The sequence below is a fragment of the Mustelus asterias genome, chromosome 11 (genome assembly GCF_964213995.1).
Source record: "Mustelus asterias chromosome 11, sMusAst1.hap1.1, whole genome shotgun sequence".
In the NCBI taxonomy this organism is placed as follows: Eukaryota; Metazoa; Chordata; class Chondrichthyes; order Carcharhiniformes; family Triakidae; genus Mustelus; species Mustelus asterias.
Window position 1 is genome coordinate 109886509 of NC_135811.1, and position 19945 is coordinate 109906453.

Sequence of the window (19945 nt, forward strand, 5' to 3'; positions counted from 1 at the left end):
TGGGTACAACGGTAAAATTCCAGCCCCCTTCTCTCTCCCTTTCCCCATCACCCAGCCCCCAAGCCTCAACTTTCTAACTTCCATTTTCCGATCTGTTCTTCTCATGTTATGGTGTGGAGATGCCGTTGTTGGACTGGGGTGGGCACAGTAAGAAGTCTCACAATACCAGGTTAAAGTCCAACAGGGTAATTTGGAATCACGAGCTTTCGGAATGCTGCCCCTTCATCTAGGAACCTGTTGGACTTTAACCTGTTGTTGTGAGACTTGTCCTGTTAGTCTGCCTGATAATTGCATTGCTCTGTGTTTGTAAGGCAGGTTTGGCACTGAGTTGAAGATCCCCCAGGTTTATTTCAGCTCCATTCATGCTGTCTGAAGTTTGATGTCTTCCAATGGACAACACTTTAGCTACAATGAATCCCATCAACCATTGCTCCGCCTGCTCAGACATTTTCATTTTTGAATCCAATCTAGTTGTTTGAAATTATAGTTGTACAGATGATGCTGAAGGTTACAGCTGATGGAATGAATCTGCAGTTACCCGCACCCAATGCAACCACTAATGTCAATCTGGGCATTAGCCACATTCTCAATGACGCTAATTATGTAGAAAGAAAGAGACTCGGATTGTTGCATGAATGTAAAATCCGCCAACTTCAATCCTGAAATGAAAGTTAGTGCGGGGGAGAGACAGGAAAGCAGTTTCCAAACACACGAAAGCAAACAAAGGGCAAGGATTTCTTTGCCTGTACATTGTTGCAAAAACCTTTAAAAACTTCATGACAATCTTACATCTTTCAAGTGGAAAGGACAAAAAATGCATTCAAAGAACTGAGGTGACAGACTTGGTCTGAAATCAGGTTTTGGAAGATTGCTAAACTAGTTTGTGGATTAAAGGATTATTTATTTGTTGGCTTTCTGCTGATCTACTGACGTGACCACAAGAATGACAGGTGAATTGGGATCTGATTCCCATTGCGGGCCCACACAGTCACATCATTCACGTACTGAATTTATGCGTCCTGTTCTAATTGACAATAATAATCAATAATAAGACTGAAAATTAGAAAAGCAGATTTTTTTTCCAGTGGTGAGACACTGGGAATGTTGTTACTCAGAGGAATCTGGGCGTATATTCCACAAATCACAAAACGTTTAGCTGCAGATACAGCAAGCAATAGGGAAATAAAACATTGTGTTACCCTTTATGACAAAGGGATTGAATATAAGAGTCTTGTTACAATTATACAAAGCGTTGGCAGTTCCCCTCTTGTGGTATCTAGAATTAGAGGTTGCGTTAACAATAGTGCAGCTCCAACAACATTCAGGAAGCTCATCACCATCCATAGAATCTCCATAGAATCCCTACAGTGAAGAAGGAGACCATTCAGCCCATCAAGCCTGCTCCAACTCTCTAAAAGAGCATCTTACCAGTCCCCCCTGGACCCTATCCTCATAACCCTATGCATTTCCCACGGCTATTCCACCTAACCTACACATCTTTGGACACTCAGGAGCAATTTAACATGGCCAATCCACCTAAAAAAGCAGCCTGATTGGCACCCCATCCACAAACATTCACTCCCTCCAACTACTGACAGTGACAGCCATGTAGATGCACTGATGCACGGCCAAAACCCAGCGCTCAGCCCAAACTGGGGGGTAGGTACAGAGGAGATGTCAGGGGTAAGTTTTTCACTCAGAGGGTGGTGGGTGAGTGGAATCGGCTGACGTCGGTGGTGGTGGAGGCAAACTCGTTGGGGTCTTTTAAGAGACTTCTGGATGAGTACATGGGATTTAATGGGATTGAGGGCTATAGATAGGCCTAGAGGTGGGGATGTGATCGGCGCAACTTGTGGGCCGAAGGGCCTGTTTGTGCTGTGGCTTTCTATGTTCTATGTTCTATAGCAGTGGGACTGGAGAATCCCAGCCGCAGGCAAGGTGGGAGAATCCCAGCCGCGGGCAAGGTCGGAGAATCCCAGCCACGGGTGAGGGTGAAGAATCCCAGCTGCGGACAAAGTCAGAGAATCCCAGCCGTGGGCAAGGTGGGAGAATCCCGGCCACAGATCAGGTCGGAGAATACCGACCATTGTCTGTCCCCACTAATCTATATAACCAGTCCACTTTGGCTAATTCCATCCTTATACCTTCGTATTTCCCCTCCTTTAAGTTTAACACTGATATTTCAATCCCAGTTTTCTCACACTCAAGCTGAATGCTAAATTCCATCATATTATAGAACATAGAAAAAGCTACAGCACAAACAGGCCCTTCGGCCCACAAGTTGCGCCGGTCATGTCCCTACCTACCTAGGCCTATATATAGGCTTATGATCACTATTTCCTAGAAGATCTTAAACCAACACATTACACATTACCAGATCCAAAACAGCCTGATCCCCAGTTGGCTCCATGACATTTGCTCCAAGAAGTCATCCCGAATGCACTCTCGTGGCTGCCATTTCCAATTTGATTTGCCCAATCGATATAAACATTAAATTTACCCATGATTAAATGCATTGCTCTTTCTACATGCAATTTTATTTCTTGATTTAAACTCTTTCCGACAGTGTGGCTACTTTTCAGGGTCCGAGACAAAACTCCTGCCACTCCCTTCCTTCCTCTGGTATTTGTGACTTTCACCCAAACCAACTCCACATCCTCTGAACCAAGATCATCCCTCAGAACTGTACTTACTTCCTCTCTGATTAGCAGAGCTGCCCCACCAGTCTTCCCTTCCCGCCTGTCTTTCCTAAAAGTCAAATTACCCAATTTCCCAACTTGGATCTCCTTACAACCATTTCAACTTTCAAAATGGAATTTGATGAATGTAGCCCGGGACTCCAGGATGCCCGTGATGGGAGTGTCCAGGGGGGAACTTGAATCCTATACCCACAGACTCAGTGGCACCAATAGAAAGACCAATCAGTGATTTGCTTCAGTGCCCAGGTGAGACAGAACTGACTCACCGCTCCACCTTTGTGCCTCCTGCTCTGGCACTGCGCTTGGCAGGAGGTACCATTGCCCCACTGATTCCTCTGTCTTTGCTAACTCCGTAAGAAGTCTCACAACACCAGGTTAAAGTCCAACAGGTTTATTTGGTAGCAAATACCATAAGCTTTCGGAGCAATGCTCCTTCGTCAGATGGAGTGGTCTCTGTTCTCAAACAGGGCACAGACACAGAAATCAAATTACAGAATACTGATTAGAATGCAAATCTCTACAGCCAGCCAGGTCTTAAATGCACAGACAATGCTTTGCTAACTCCTACAGAAACCCCACTAGAATGACATCAATGCCCAAGGCACCCAGAATTGCCAGCTTGTGAGCTCCCAGCACTGGGTGAGACGTTAAAACAAGTTCCCAACTGCCCTCTCAGGATAGGTGCAAACAATCCAATGACACTACAGGTACCGACTGGATTCTGTATCCGGGGAGCTCGGGATTGACTGAATCGTGGATGTGGGAATTTCCTGGATTTTGGATTCGGGGATGGGGTTGGGGGGGCAATAGGATAATTGAAGCCAGACTGACTTCTTTGCGGATCTTGATGGGAAAAGGAAGGGATGAGGGGTGAACCCAAACAGCTGTCACCGTGAATCCCGATGCCGAGATTAGGGGGTCAGCACACGGTGACCCAGTAATGACAGAGAGCAATGCCTGATGGGGATTGCAGTTGCAGGGCAGGTTTCGGGTGTGTCGGGAACCGGGATGCCGGATAAGGGGTGCAGGACCTGTATTTGCCAGAAGTGCTGGAGAAGGGCAGGTCTCCCCAGTGTCCCTCAGTCAACATCACTGAAACTGATTATCTGCTCATTATCACATTGCTGCTTGTGGGATCTTGCTGTGTGTAAATTGGCTGCTGCGTTTCCTACATTACAACAGAGACAACGCTTCAAAAATACTTCATTCGTATTGGACAATATTGTCCCTCCAGCAACAGCGCTGAAAAATAGTGTCCAATGGTTTGAAAAGTGCAGCAGAAATAATGGCCTGAATTTCTAGCCCCCCCACCCCGCCCCCGCTGACTCTGACAGGCCCCCCCCCCCCCCCCCCCCCGCCGACTCTGACAGGCCCCCCCACCCCGCCCCACCCCCGCTGACTCTGACAGGCCCCCCGGCCCCCGCTGACTCTGACAGGCCCCCCACCCCCACCCCCGCTGACTCTGACAGGCCCCCCACCCCCACCCCCACCCCCGCTGACTCTGACAGGCCCCCCACCCCCACCCCCGCTGACTCTGACAGGCCCCCCACCCCCGCTGACTCTGACAGGACCCCCCACCCCCGCTGACTCTGACAGCCCGATGCTATTTTACTCTCTAAAGAACGTTGATTGGCGTTAGGTGGGAATTCGGCCCCTCACTCAGGAAAATCTGATAGGCTGACAGCTCTCAAGTCCCTCCAGCAACAGCGCCCCAGTGGCTGGAAGAGAAACTGCATGGAGCTGCCTGATACGAAGTCCCAGAACTGGTGAAAAAGAGAAGTGTTGGGAGTCAGGAAAAGGTTGCCTGCCCCCAGGTAAAATCGCTGTGAGGTCGGGGCAGACAGGATCCCAGAGAGAATCCCATCCATGCAATTTCACACTCCCCACCTCCTCAGAACCAACCAGTGTGGGGCTTGGGGGGTTAAATCCTGCCCCAAGTATTTATTTTCTGTCTCTGTAATCCAGCACTGTCTGTTGTATATTCCTGTTCATTTTTTTCTTTTGTTTTACTGATCAGGAACCGAGGCACCTTCAGTATTTCGCGGATGTGAAAGAGAGTAACATTTACACAGTAACAAACAGAAAGATGTACAATTCACCAACAGAGTTTGGGTTCTGTATAAAGGTCTGTGCCTTTGTGTTTATTACAGACTGTCACCACTAGGTGGTAGTATTTGCTGCAAACATGCTTTATTTGGGGCGTTTGAGTCTTGGGGAATCTGTAAACATTCACATTCTCAAAGGCCAATTCTGCATCTGAGAAGTGATAAATCTCTGATATTCTTCTAGTCCCATCACATCCCCCAGAAACCAAAATCACTCAGTAACCCCTCCCCCCCAGCACCCTGTGTTACTGACTGTGTCTGTACTGATGTTAATCCAGCTCCCTCACACTGTCACTCAGTAACCCCTCTCCCCCCAGCACCCTGTGTTACTGACTGTATCTCTACTGATGTTAATCCAGCTCCCTCACACTGTCACTCAGTAACCCCTCTCCCCCAGCACCCTGTGTTACTGACTGTATCTGTACTGATGTTAATCCAGCTCCCTCACACTGTCACTCAGTAACCCCTCTCCCCCAGCACCCTGTGTTACTGACTGTATCTGTACTGATGTTAATCCAGCTCCCTCACACTGTCACTCAGTAACCCCTCTCCCCCCCAGCACCCTGTGTTACTGACTGTATCTCTACTGATGTTAATCCAGCTCCCTCTCACTGTCACTCAGTAACCCCTCTCACCCAGCACCCTGTGTTACTGACTGTATCTCTACTGATGTTAATCCAGTTCCCTCACACTGTTACTCAGTAACCCCTCTCCCCCAGCACCCTGTGTTACTGACTGTGTCTCTACTAATGTTATAGAAACATAGAAAAACTACAGCACAAAACAGGCCCTTGGGCCCCACAAGTTGTGCCGAACATATCCCTACCTTTTAGGCCTACCTATAACCCTCCATCCTATTAAATCCCATGTACTCATCCAGGAGTCTCTTAAAAGACCCTATTGAGTTTGCCTCCACCACCACTGACGGCAGCCGATTCCACTCGCCCACCACCCTCTGTGTGAAAAACTTCCACCTAACATTTCCCCTGTACCTACCCCCCAGCACCTTAAACCTGTGTCCTCTCGTAGCAGCCATTTCCACCCTGGGAAAAAGCCTCAGAGAGTCCACCCGATCTATGGCTCTCTACATCTTATATACCTCTATTAGGTCTCCTCTCATCCTACGTCTCTCCAAGGAGAAAAGACCGAGCTCCCTCAGCCTATCCTCATAAGGCATGCCACTCAATCCAGGCAACATCCTTGTAAATCGCCTCTGCACCCTTTCAATCTTTTCCACATCCTTCCTGTAATGAGGCGACCTACTGATGTTAATCCAGCTCCCTCACACTGTCACTCAGTAACCCCTCTCCCCCAGCACCCTGTGTTACTGACTGTATCTGTACTGATGTTAATCCAGCTCCCTCACACTGTCACTCAGTAACCCCTCTCCCCCAGCACCCTGTGTTACTGACTGTATCTCTACTGATGTTAATCCAGCTCCCTCACACTATCACTCAGTAACTTGCTATACCTGCATACTAACTCTGTGTTTCCTGTACTAGAACACCCAGATCCTTCTGTATCATTGAGTTCAAACTCCCTCCGTTTAGTATTTTCAGAAGAATGAGTTTCCACTCTTCCTGAAATGAACATGTTTATATTTCCCCATATTTTACTCCATCTGCCAAACTTAATCAGCATAGCTCCCGTCGTATATTCTCTACCTGCTCTTGACAACTTACTTTGCCGTCTATCTTGGTGTTATTAATACAATTTGCTACCATACATTTGGTCCCTTCATCCAAATGGATGCAGAATGTAGGTAGTTGTGACCCCAGCATGGTTCCCACTGAGACTCCACTAGCTACAGCTTGCCAAGCTAAAACAGACCCATTTTCCCTCCTCTGTACTTGCTGTTAGTTAACCAATCCTTTATTCATGCTAATATGTACCCCCCCCCCCCCACCCCCCCACTACACTACATGCTCTTATCTTGTGTATTAACCTTTGTCATGGCATCTTATCAAATATCATTTGGATTTCCAAATACACATCTCCAGGTTCCGCTTTATCCACCTTGCCTGTTCCTTCCTCAAAAAACTCTTCTGAGTGAGTTAAACACAAGTTCCTTTTCACAAAGCCATGTTGACTTTGCCTGACCCCATTATGATTTTCTAACCCCCTTAATAATGGAATTCCACCAATGTTCCTGTGACAGATTTTAGGCTAAATGGCCTGTAGTTTCCTGCTTTCTGTTTCTCTCCTTTCGCGAGTAAATGTGTTACATTTGCTATTTCCCAATCTATTGGGACCCTTCTAGATGCAGGCCATCTGGTCCTGGGAACTTGTCAGCCCCTGGGTCGAATAGTTTTCCCAGCCCTTTTCCCTGGTGATGGTGATTATTTTAAGTTCCTCCTTCCCGATCACCTCTTGATTTTCAAGTATTTTTGGGAAATTTTCTAAGTTTTCTATAATGAAGAGGGTGGTGAGTGTCTGGAACGAGCTGCCAGAGGGAGTAGTAGAGGCGGGTACAATTTTGTCTTTTAAAAAGCGTTTGGACAGTTACATCTTTAAGATGGGTATAGAGGGATATGGGTCAAGCGCGGGCAATTGGGATTATAGAACATAGAACAGTACAGCACAGAACAGGCCCTTCGGCCCACGATGTTGTGCCGAGCTTTATCTGAAACCAAAATCAAGCTATCCCACTCCCTATCACCCTGGTGTGCTCCATGTGCCTATCCAATAACCGCTTAAATGTTCCTAAAGTGTCTGACTCCACTATCACTGCAGGCAGTCCATTCCACACCCCAACCACTCTCTGCGTAAAGAACCTACCTCTGATATCCTTCCTGTATCTCCCACCACGAACCCTATAGTTATGCCCCCTTGTAATAGCTCCATCCACCCGAGGAAACAGTCTTTGAACGTTCACTCTATCTATCCCCTTCATCATCTTATAAACCTCTATTAAGTCTCCCCTCAGCCTCCTCCGCTCCAGAGAGAACAGCCCTAGCTCCCTCAACCTTTCCTCATATGACCTACCCTCCAAACCAGGCAGCATCCTGGTAAATCTCCTCTGCACTCTCTCCAGCGCTTCCACATCCTTCTTATAGTGAGGTGACCAGAACTGCACACAATATTCCAAATGTGGTCTCATCAAGGTCCTGTACAGTTGCAGCATAACCCCACGGCTCTTAAACTCCAACCCCCTGTTAATAAAAGCTAACACACTATAGGCCTTCTTCACAGCTCTATCCACCTTTAGAGATCTGTGGATATGGACCCCAAGATCTCTCTGTTCCTCCACAGTCTTCAGAACCCTACCTTTGACCCTGTAATCCACATTTAAATTAGTCCTACCAAAATGAATCACCTCACATTTAGATTAGCTTAATGATTTTTTCAAAAAGGCAGCATGGACAAGTTGGGCCAAAGGGCCTGTTTCCATGCTGTAAACCTCTATGGCTCTAAGACCTTTGCCATTTCCTTGTTTTTCATTATCAATTCCGCAGCTGTCTAGAGGACCAACACCTATTTGTTTACCTATTTCAAATTTAGTTTCCTATTTAAACACTTGTCGAAGATCTATCTGTTTTCTATTAGCCAGCTTTCTCTCAGCCTCTGCTTTATTCCTCTTTATTATTATTTTTAGTCATTTTTTGCTGGTTCTGAAAATCTATCCAATCCTCTGCCCTTCCAGTGACCTTTGCAGATTCGTGCCGTCTTTCTCTCAATGCTAATCTAAACTCCTTATTCAGCCACGGATGATGCATCTTTCACAAAGAGCCTTTCTTTCTCACTGGGCTAAATCTTTGCTGAGAGTTATTAAATATTTCCTTAAACATCAGCACTCTACTGTCCCCCCCCCCGCCCCCCCCCCCTCTTTTAACCTAGTTTCTCAGTTCAGTTAGGCAAATCTGCCTCATAATCTTACAGTTATCTACATTTAGGTTTAAAACACTAGTCTTAGACCCATACTTAGACCCCTTCAAACTGAATATGAAATTCTATTACATTGTGATAGCTGTCATCGAGAGGTCCCTTTAACAAGAGGTTATTGATTAATCTTGTCTGATTGTACATTGGAGTCAGGGGGTCTCTCTGGAGGGGTGAAAACAGTGACCTGGTTTCCCAACCCCATTCCCGGGGTTTCTGATTTTCAGGAGTGTCTTTTAAGGTTGTGAATTGGTTCACAATCTGTGACCTGACCCCTGACCTGGCTGGCTCCAGTGCAGATACAGGCACGACTTGTCCTTCCTTGCATTTTCCATGGAGTGACGCCTGATTTCCAAAGAGTTATGGACCACTGCCCTTAAGAGGTGTCACCAACCGTAGTCTGCTTGAGGGAACCTGACCTGAAAGATAACTTCAAAAGCTCCTCCTCGTGCCAAACCCCACCCTCTTGCCAAGGGACAGCACCTTCATGCTTATTTACCCACAATACACTGCATAGACAATAGGACTTACAAAAATAGCTTTTAAAAGAAGTAATTCATTGATAACTTTCGATTTACTTAAAAATAATCAAACAGCCAGTCGCCTTGAAATACCAATAACTGAAACTGCAAACCCTTGAAACCTCTTTAAATTTGTAAATAAACATTGTGAAATTGACAGAAGAGATCAGAGAGCCTGAATTGTCAAACAAGCAATGTTTTCTCTGGGGCTCAGGTGTTTCAGTACTTCAATGGATGTTTCAGTTCCTCGCCATTCTTGAGAACCACAGGGCCTTACTGGAGATTAAGTGCCAAGACAGCCCTTTTAAATAGCCCACACGGGCACCCGGAGCTCCTATGGCTGCCTCCGGATTCTTCCCTAGGTCGGCTGGCCTGACTGCAGACTGACCCCTCCACACAATAAAATTCCCGTCTTTTTCCTGGCACTTTCTCTCAAAGCAGTCAGGTCGTGCTGGGAAAAAAACAGAAAATGCTGGAAAATCTCAGGAGGTCTGACAGCATCTGAGGAGAGAGAATAGAGCCAACGTTTTGAGTCTGGATGACCCATCATCAGAGTTCTATTCTCTCTCCACAGACGCTGTCAGACCTGCTGAGATTTTCCAGCATTTTCTGTTTTTGTTTCAGATTCCAGCATCCGCAGTATTTTGCTTTTATCTAAGGTCATGCTGGAAGTTTTCCCAACTCCCACAGGATGCAACTCCAAAACAAAATCTCTCCTGATGTTAATCCAGCTCCCTCACACTGTCACTCAGTAACCCCTCTCCCCCAGCACCCTGTGTTACTGACTGTATCTGTACTGATGTTAATCCCGCTCCCTCACACTGTCACTCAGTAACCCCTCTCCCCCCAGCACCCTGTGTTACTGACTGTATCTCTACTGATGTTAATCCAGTTCCCTCACACTGTCACTCAGTAACCCCTCTCCCCCAGCACCCTGTGTTACTGACTGTATCTGTACTGATGTTAATCCAGCTCCCTCACACTGTCACTCAGTAACCCCTCTCCCCCAGCACCCTGTGTTACTGACTGTATCTGTACTGATGTTAATCCAGCTCCCTCACTCTGTCACTCAGTAACCCCTCTCCCCCAGCGCCCTGTGTTACTGACTGTATCTCTACTGATGTTAATCCAGCTCCCTCACACTGTCACTCAGTAACCCCTCTCCCCCCAGCACCCTGTGTTACTGACTGTGTCTGTACTGATGTTAATCCAGTTCCCTCACACTGTCACTCAGTAACCCCTCTGCCCCCAGCACCCTGTGTTACTGACTGTATCTCTACTGATGTTAATCCAGTTCCCTCACACTGTCACTCAGTAACCCCTCTCCCCCAGCACCCTGTGTTACTGACTGTATCTGTACTGATGTTAATCCAGCTCCCTCACACTGTCACTCAGTAACCCCTCTGCCCCCAGCACCCTGTGTTACTGACTGTATCTCTACTGATGTTAATCCAGTTCCCTCACACTGTCACTCAGTAACCCCTCTCCCCCAGCACCCTGTGTTACTGACTGTATCTGTATTGATGTTAATCCAGCTCCCTCACACTGTCACACAGTAACCCCTCTCCCCCAGCACCCTGTGTTACTGACTGTGTCTGTACTGATGTTAATCCAGCTGCCTCACACTGTCACTCAGTTAGGCAGTGTCTCTGCTTTTGACAATGTTCTTGCTTGCTGACAGTTTCACAGGATGGGCAGTGGCCGGAATGATTTGGGAGCGCTTTGCTCCGAGGATGAGCAGAGTCGTACCTGCTGGATGACAGCCTTCCGCCTTTTCAAGGTCAGTCTGACTGGTGGTGACGAATTTGCCAGTTGTGAGTGGGGACAGTGAGTATGAGAGGATCCAGGACAGAGTCCATGTGCTAATGGTCTTGTGTGGGGGTATTTCTGGGGTGGTCTTTTGGGCTGTAGGAGGTGTGGGGTTGGGCGGGGGGAGAGATCCTGACAGGACCCGTGTCCGGAATGTTACGACCTCGCTTGGGCAAGGCCATTGGAGAATTACGTTCTGCGAGCCGCGCTCGCCCCGAATCCTGGGAGGGCGAGACGGTTAAATTCCAGCCACGTGTCTGGGGGATGATTACTCGATGAAAGCGTGTTTTACACTCGCTAACCCCAGGACTCTGCAGCTCTGGGGCTCAGACCCAAACTGGAAAAGTTTCTCACAAGGGAAACTTTTCATTTTTATCAGGTAAAAACAGGGGAGTGAGATCACTCTTTCAAAGTGCCAGCAGAGACAGGATGGGCTGAATGACCTCCTTCTGCGCTGGATGATTCCATAATCTCTGCGGTCATAAATGTGCTGATACTTGCTGGAACTGTCTGCTGGGCTTCTCTCTGCTAACTACCTCTCCTTGTTCTGTAGCTGGGTGAGCAACTCTGCCTGAACTATCAGATAACACAACAAGTGAAGAAACAGCAATCCTGGATCCAGCCGTCCATCGTGGTGAGTCTCCCCCCACCTCCCCTCCTGCCCCAGTCACACATCAGTGATTCAACACAGTCCCTCAACCCCAGACGCACCTCCTGAACCCCAGACTCACCCCCTGAACCCCAGACACAACCTGTGAACCCCAGACTCACCCCCTGAACCCCAGACACAGCCTGTGAACCCCAGACTCACCCCCTGAACCCCAGACTCACCCCCTGAACCCCAGACTCACCCCCTGAACCCCAGACACAGCCTGTGAACCCCAGACTCACCCCCTGAACCCCAGACTCACCCCCTGAACCCCAGACACAGCCTGTGAACCCCAGACTCACCCCCTGAACCCCAGACACCCCCTGAACCCCAGACACACGCTCTGAACCCAAGACACCACCCCCTGAACCCCAAACACAGCCTGTGAACCCCAGAAGCAGCCTGTGAACGCCAGACACACCCCCTGAACCCAGACACAGCCTGTGAACCCCAGATGCACCCCTGTGAACCCCAGACATAGTCCCTGAGCCCCAGACACAGTCCGTGAACTCCAGACGCAGCCCCTGAACCCCAGACGCAGTCTGTGTACTTGCCGACACACAGTTTTATTATTTAATGATTTGCAGAATCATTTGATGATTGAGAAACGGTTTTGTGTTTTTATGCTTTCTCAGTTTCAGTTCTGACACCTCGTGTGAAATTGACAGAACATCACGTTTTACATTTATTACATTTCAGAAATGACGGGTAATTTCTAACCTCAGCGATTTCTAACCAGCTCCAAACCCTTCATATCGCTCGGATAAGCAAACTGCAATCGTTGTGATCGAACCTGGGACTGAGTCACACTGACTGCCTTCAATTCTCGGTTTAGCTGAGCGAAAGATGCTTAGGATAAGGACTGAGGGCCTCAGTTATTGATGGGGGGGCAGGGTGGGAGCATCAGTGAACTGGGCTAGGAAAGAGAAACCAATCACTGCCCCATATCCCCATCACTGCCCCGTATCCCCATCACTGCTCCATATCCCCATCACTGCCCCATATCCCCATCACTGCCCCATATCCCCGTCACTGCCCCATATCCACATCACTGCCCCATATCCCCATCACTGCTCCATATCCCCATCACTGCCCCATATCCCCATCACTGCTCCATATCCCCATCACTGCCCCGTATCCCCATCACTGCCCCATATCCCCATCACTGCCCCATATCCACATCACTGCCTCGTATCCCCATCACTGCCCCATATCCCCGTCATTGCCCCGTATCCCCATCACTGCCCCATATTCCCCTCACTGCCCCGTATCCCCATCACTGTCCCATATCCCCATCACTGCCCCATATCCACATCACTGCCCCATATCCCCGTCACTGCCCTATATCCTCATCACTGCCCCATATCCCCATCACTGCCCAATAGCCCTCTCACTGCCCCATATCCCCGTCACTGCCCCGTATCCCCATCACTGCCCCATATCCCCATCACTGCCCCATATCCCCATCACTGCCCCATCTCCCCATCACTGCCCCGTATCCCCATCACTGCCCCATATCCCCATCACTGCCCCATATCCCCATCACTGCCCCATATCCCCCTCACTGCCCCATATCCCCATCACTGCCCCATATCCTCATCGCTGCCCCATATCCCCATCACTGCCCCATATCCCCCTCATTGCTCCATATCCCCATCACTGCCCCATATCCCCATCACTGCCCCATCTCCCCATCACTGCCCCGTATCCCCATCACTGCCCAATAGCCCTCTCACTGCCCCATATCCCCATCACTGCCCCATATCCCCATCACTGCCCCATATCCCCATCACTGCCCCATATCCCCGTCACTGCCCCGTATCCCCATCACTGCCCCATATCCCCATCACTGCCCCATCTCCCCATCACTGCCCCATCTCCCCATCACTGCCCCATATCCCCATCACTGCCCCATATCCCCATCACTGCCCCATCTCCCCATCACTGCCCCGTATCCCCATCACTGCCCCATCTCCCCATCACTGCCCCATATCCCCATCACTGCCCCATATCCCCCTCACTGCCCCATATCCCCATCACTGCCCCATATCCCCGTCACTGCCCCGTATCCCCATCACTGCCCCATCTCCCCATCACTGCCCCATCTCCCCATCACTGCCCCATCTCCCCATCACTGCCCCATATCCCCATCACTGCCCCATCTCCCCATCACTGCCCCGTATCCCCATCACTGCCCCATCTCCCCATCACTGCCCCATATCCCCGTCACTGCCCCATATCCCCATCACTGCCCCATATCCCCATCACTGCCCCATCTCCCCATCACTGCCCCATATCCCCATCACTGCCCCATATCCCCATCACTGCCCCATATCCCCATCACTGCCCCATATCCCCATCACTGCCCCATATCCTCATCACTGCCCCGTATCCCCATCACTGCTCAGTGTGTGTGTGGGACGGTGCCGGGAGGAATGGAGTTAGGGATTTTGGATAAGGACAGAAGTGGGTTTTCTGTGATGCTGCTATGGTTGAACAGCCCTTGGGATGCAGTCTTGGGCCAAAGCCCCAAACAATGAACTTCCATTCAAAGGAAAATTGGGCAGGGATAAATCTGAATGGGGTTAAATTGGGCTGCAGTAAATTGTGGGGTAAATTAGGGGATAGGTTAGCAGTGGTAAATCAGTGGAGTGTGGACCAGATGGGGGTAAACCTGGTTGAAGTTAAATTGGGCGGGGTTAGATCGGGCAGGGGTTAGGTTGGGTGGAAGGTAAATTGGGCAGGGGTTAAATAGGACAATGGTCTGCATGTCCTCCCCATGTCTGCGTGGGTTTCCTCTGGGTGCTCTGGTTTCCACCCACAGTCCAAAGATGTGCAGGATAGGTGGATTGGCCATGCTAAATTGCCCCTTAGTGTCAGGGGGATTAGCAGGGTGAATACGTGGGGTTACAGGGATGGGGCCTGGGTGGGATTGTTGTCGGTGCAGGCTCGATGGGCTGAATGGCCTCCTCCTGCACTGTAGGATTCTAAATCGGGGATAAATCAGTGGGTAAATTGGGGGGGTAAATTGGGGGGAGGAGGGTTAAGTGTGTTATTTGTGTCGGTACTGAGTGACATTGGGGAGCCTGTGAGGGAAGTGTTGAATTTCCTCTCCATACCTGTGTGGGTTCTGACATGCAACACACCTGTGTGGGTTCTGACATGCAACACACCTGTATGGGTTCTGACATGTGCCACACCTGTGTGGGTTCTGACATGTGACACACCTGTGTGGGTTCTGACATGTGCCACACCTGTGTGGGTTCTGACATGCAACACACCTGTGTGGGTTCTGACATGTGCCACACCTGTGTGGGTTCTGACATGTGACACACCTGTGTGGGTTCTGACATACGACACACCTGTGTGTGTTCCGACAGGTGAGTGAGGGTTAGGACTGGACTATGGGTGACAGCTGTGTCTGTACACATCATTGATCATGTTTCCATTTCTTCACCTTGCTCACAGAGGAACGTGTCGGAGAATTGCCTGGTTCCCATGGATTTCTCAGGATGCACGGGCAGAGTGATCGAGAATCTGAAGGAAGCTTCATCAGTTGCTGAGGAAGAGGCACGCGCCTGGAGGGTACAGACCCCCGTCACAGGGGCACTGCTGACAGCTGTTCAGATGTTTGGCAGATGTTTCTGATTGTGTCAAAGAATGATGCAGCACAGAAGGAGGCCATTCTGCCCACTGCGCTTGTGCTTGCTCTTTGAAGAGCAATCCAATTAGTCCTCTCCACAGCCACACCCCCTCCCGCCCTCGCTCATTCCCAATATCCTGTCATTTTTTTCCAATTATTATTTATCCTTTTGAAATTTACCTTTGAATTTCCTCTCACTGCCTTTTCAGTAAGAAGTCTCACAACGCTGGGTTAAAGCCCAACAGTTTTATTTAGAATCACGAGCTTTCAGAGCGCAGCTCCTTCATCATGGGAGTGTGGGTCTGGAGGGTATTAGCGATGAGGAGAGCTTGGATAAACTCGGTTTGGTCTCACTGGAAGGACGGAGGTTGAGGGGTGACCTGATAGAGGTTTACAAGATTATGAGGGGCAAGGACAGAGTGGATAGTCAGATGCTCTTTCCTAGGGTAGAAAAGTCAATTACTAGGGGACACAGGTTTAAGGTGCGTGGGGAAAAGTCTAGAGGAGATGTGCGAAGCAAGTTTTTTACACAGAGGGTGGTGAATGTCTGGAACTCGCTGCTCGGGGTGGGTGGGGTGGGGTGGGCGGGGGGGGGGGGGGGGGTGGGAGCGGGGGGAGCAGGTACGATAGCGGCATTTAAGGGGCAACTAGACAAATACATGAATAGGATGGGAATGGAAGGATACGGACTCAGTAAGTGCATACGGTTTTAGTTAAGTCGGGCAGCATGATCGGTGCAGGCTTGGAGGGCCAAAGGGCCTGTTCCTGTGCTGTACTTTCCTTTGTTTTTTGTTCTATCAGGTGCTTTTTCAGACAGATCACAATAACTTGCAGAATTAATACTATCCTTCTTAGTCCTTTTCAGTTCTTTTACCAATTATCTTAAATCTGTTGTGACCAACCTTTCTGCCCCCAGAAATTATTTCTTCTTTGTTGCTCTATCAAAACTCTTCCTGATTTTAAACTCCTCAATTAAATCTCCTCTTCACTGAAAGGAGAACAAGCTCCCTCCCTGCAGCCTCTTTCCAGAACTGGAATCTCTCCTTTCTGCTTTAGCTGCAGTGAACCTTCTGCACGCTGACATTCTGCTCAGCCTGCTGCTCAGAGCTGGGTCCAGCACTCCAGGCCGAGACAGTGTTTTATAACGCTTCACCATCATTCCCTTGCTTTTTGTGCTCTCTGCCTCTAGTTATACCCTGTTGTCACAGGCTTCACAACTTGCCTCCTTCAATGATTCGTTTACAAAAGCCCCCATGTCTCAACAACAACTGGCATTGATATAGCACCTTTAATGTAATCAAATGTCACAATCCATTCTGAGGAGCAATTATCAAGAAACATTAACATGAGCTACTTAAGGAGGTATCAGCACCGATGATAAAAACGCAGTCAGAGACATAGATATGTTCAGAATTAGCCTGTGTCCAGACACAGCAAGATCTGCACAACATCCCCGTCAGGTCTGATAATTAGCAAGTAACATTTCACCACACACACGGCAGGTAAGAGAGAATTTAACCACCACCCTTTGACATTTAATGGCATTGCCGTCACTGAATTCCCCCACTATCAACACCCTTGGGGTTACCATTGATCAGAAACTCAACTGGATTCACCACATAAACACAGTGGCTACAAGAGCAGATCAGAGACTGGGGATCCTGTGGTGAGGAACTGACTCCCCCAAAGCCTGTCCACCATCTACAAGGCACAAGTCAGGAGTGTGATGGAATACTCCCCACTTGCCTGGATGAGTGCAGCTCCAACAACTCGAGAAGCTAAACACCATCCAGGACAAAGCAGCCCCGCTTGATTGGAACCCCATCCGCAAACATTCACTCCCTCCACCACCGACACACAGTGGCAGCCTTGTGTACTGTCTAGATGCACTGCAGAAACTCATCAAGGCTTCTTTGACAACACCTTCCAGTACCTTCTAGAAGGACAAGAGAAGCAGATAACTGGGAACACCACCAGCTGGAGGTTCCCCTCCGAGTCCCTCACTCACCATCCTGACTTGGAAATATATCACCGTTCCTTCACTGTCACTGGGTCAAATTCCCTAACAGCAGTGTGGGTGTACCTACACCTCAGGGACTGTAGTGATTCAAGAAAGCAGCTCACCACCAACTTCTCAAGGGCAACTAGGGATGGGCAATAAATGCTGTCCCAGCCAGCGACACCCACTGTAAAATATTTAGATATATTTTAAATAAAGCAGTATTTTAACAGACAGCAGAGAGGCTGTGATTTAGGTGGAAATGAAGGCACAGCTGCCGGGTTTGGAGGGATAACATTTGGGGCTGTACAAGAAGCCAGGATTGGAGGAGTCAGTTCGCAGAGGGTTGGATAAAGAAGAAAAGGTGATGGTCGTGTCAAAGACTGCAGGCAGCTCAAATAAAATGAGGAACTCGCTCCAGTCACACAGCAATTGTATTTGTGTTGTTTTACTGGTTCAAACATACAGTTACCTCACCAGTTTGCACTGCTCTGTTGGTGTGTGACAGCAGCCCCCACCCAATCGGCTAATCAGCCGACAGCCAGGGTGTGTGTGAGCATCAGGAGTGGGGTTGACTTTGTTCTGATGCCCAAGGCTGAGTGAGTGGCCTCACAGGGAAAGCAATCTCTAATGTATACAGTGTGATCGTCCCAACCAACAGCGTTTCTCCTCTGGCTGTTTAGGACTTGAACTTCTCCAGGTTAATATCAAATACTGCAGATATCATTACACTGCATCGATACAGAGTTACACTGCATCGATACAGAGTTACACTGCATCGATACAGAGTTACACTGCATCAATACAGAGTTACACTGCATCAATGGAGTAAAGGGAAATACAGTGTCATCAGGGAGGAAATTAGACGGGTAAATTGGAAGGAGGCATTCTTGGGGAAAAGTACCGAAGGAAAGTGGAGGATTTTCAAGGAATGTTTGTCTGGAGCTCTGCATGACAACGTTCCGATGAGACAGGGGGGTGTTGGTAGGGTACGGGAACCGTGGTGCACGAAGGTTGTGATGAACCTGGTGAATAAGAAAAGAGAGGCGTACAGAAGGTTCAGAGAGCTAGGAGGTGTTAAGGATTTAGAGGAGTATACGGGATGTAGGAAGGAGCTTAAGAAGGAAATTAGGAGAGCGAGAAGGGGTCATGAGAAGGCCTTGGCGGGTAAGATTAAGGAGAATCCCAAGGCTTTCTACAAATATGTCAAGAGTAAAAGGATGAGATGTGAAGGCATAGGACCCTTAAAAGGTGAAGGGGGAAAAGTTTGTGCGGAACCGTTAGAAATGGCGGAGCTGCTTAATGAATACTTTACCTCGGTATTCACGGTGGAAAGGGATCTGGGTGGTTGTACTGCTGGTTTGCGGTGGACAGAAAGGATCGAGCATGTGGACATAAAGAAAGAGGATGTGTTGGAACTATTGAATGGCATCAAGGTTGGTAAGTCGCCGGGACCGGATGGGATGTACCCCAGGTTACTGTGGGAGGCGAGGGAGGAGATTGCGGAGCCTTTGGCGATGATCTTTGCATCGTCGATGGAGACGGGAGAGGTTCCGGAGGATTGGAGGATTGCAGATGTGGTCCCTATATTCAAGAAAGGGAACAGGGACAGCCCGGGAAATTACCGACCGGTGAGTCTAACCTCAGTGGTTGGTAAGTTGATGGAGAGGATCCTGAGAGACAGGATTTATGATCATCTAGAGAAGTTTAGTATGATCAAAAGTAGTCAGCACGGCTTTGTCAAGGGCAGGTCGTGCCTTACGAGCCTGGTTGAGTTCTTTGAAAATGTGACCAAACACATTGACGAAGGAAGAGCGGTGGATGTGGTCTATATGGACTTCAGCAAGGCGTTCGATAAGGTCCCCCATGCAAGACTTCTTGAGAAAGTGAGAGGGCATGGGATCCAAGGGGCTGTTGCCTTGTGGATCCAGAACTGGCTTGCCTGCAGAAGGCAGAGAGTGGCTGTGGAGGGGTCTTTCTCTGCATGGAAGTCAGTGACCAGTGGAGTGCCCCAGGGATCTGTTCTGGGACCCTTGCTGTTTGTCATTTTCATAAATGACCTGGATGAGGAAGTGGAGGGATGGGTTGGTAAGTTTGCTGACGACACCAAGGTAGGTGGTGTTGTGGATAGTTTGGAGGGATGTCAGAAGTTGCAGCGAGACATAGATAGAATGCAAGACTGGGCGGAGAAGTGGCAGATGGACTTCAACCCGGATAAGTGTGTGGTGATCCATTTTGGCAGATCCAATGGGATGAAGCAGCAGTATAATATGAAGGGTACCATTCTTAGCAGTGTAGAGGATCAGAAGGACCTTGGGGTCCGGGTCCATAGGACTCTTAAATCGGCCTCGCAGGTGGAGGATGCGGTCAAGAAGGCGTACGGCGTACTGGCCTTCATTAATCGAGGGATTGAGTTTAGGAGTCGGGAGATAATGCTGCAGCTTTATAGGACCCTGGTTAGACCCCACTTGGAGTACTGCGCGCAGTTCTGGTCACCTCATTACAGGAAAGATGTTGAAGCCATTGAAAGGGTGCAGAGGAGATTTACAAGGATGTTGCCTGGATTGGGGGGCATGCCTTATGAGGATAGGTTGAGGGAGCTTGGTCTCTTCTCCCTGGAGAGACGAAGGATGAGAGGTGA

The 19945-nt window shown here is 48.9% G+C and overlaps 1 protein-coding gene across 1 annotated transcript in view; it reads left to right on the forward strand.

Annotated features, from left to right (window-relative positions):
* LOC144500814 (growth factor receptor-bound protein 7-like) overlaps positions 1–19945 on the forward strand; it is a 102953-nt gene that overhangs the window by 67191 nt on the left and 15817 nt on the right. The window contains exons 8-11 of the mRNA XM_078224283.1: positions 4717–4824; positions 10886–10984; positions 11567–11647; positions 15131–15247. Coding sequence (XP_078080409.1) covers positions 4717–4824; positions 10886–10984; positions 11567–11647; positions 15131–15247 — 405 coding nt within the window. The remainder of the gene's footprint in view (positions 1–4716; positions 4825–10885; positions 10985–11566; positions 11648–15130; positions 15248–19945) is intronic.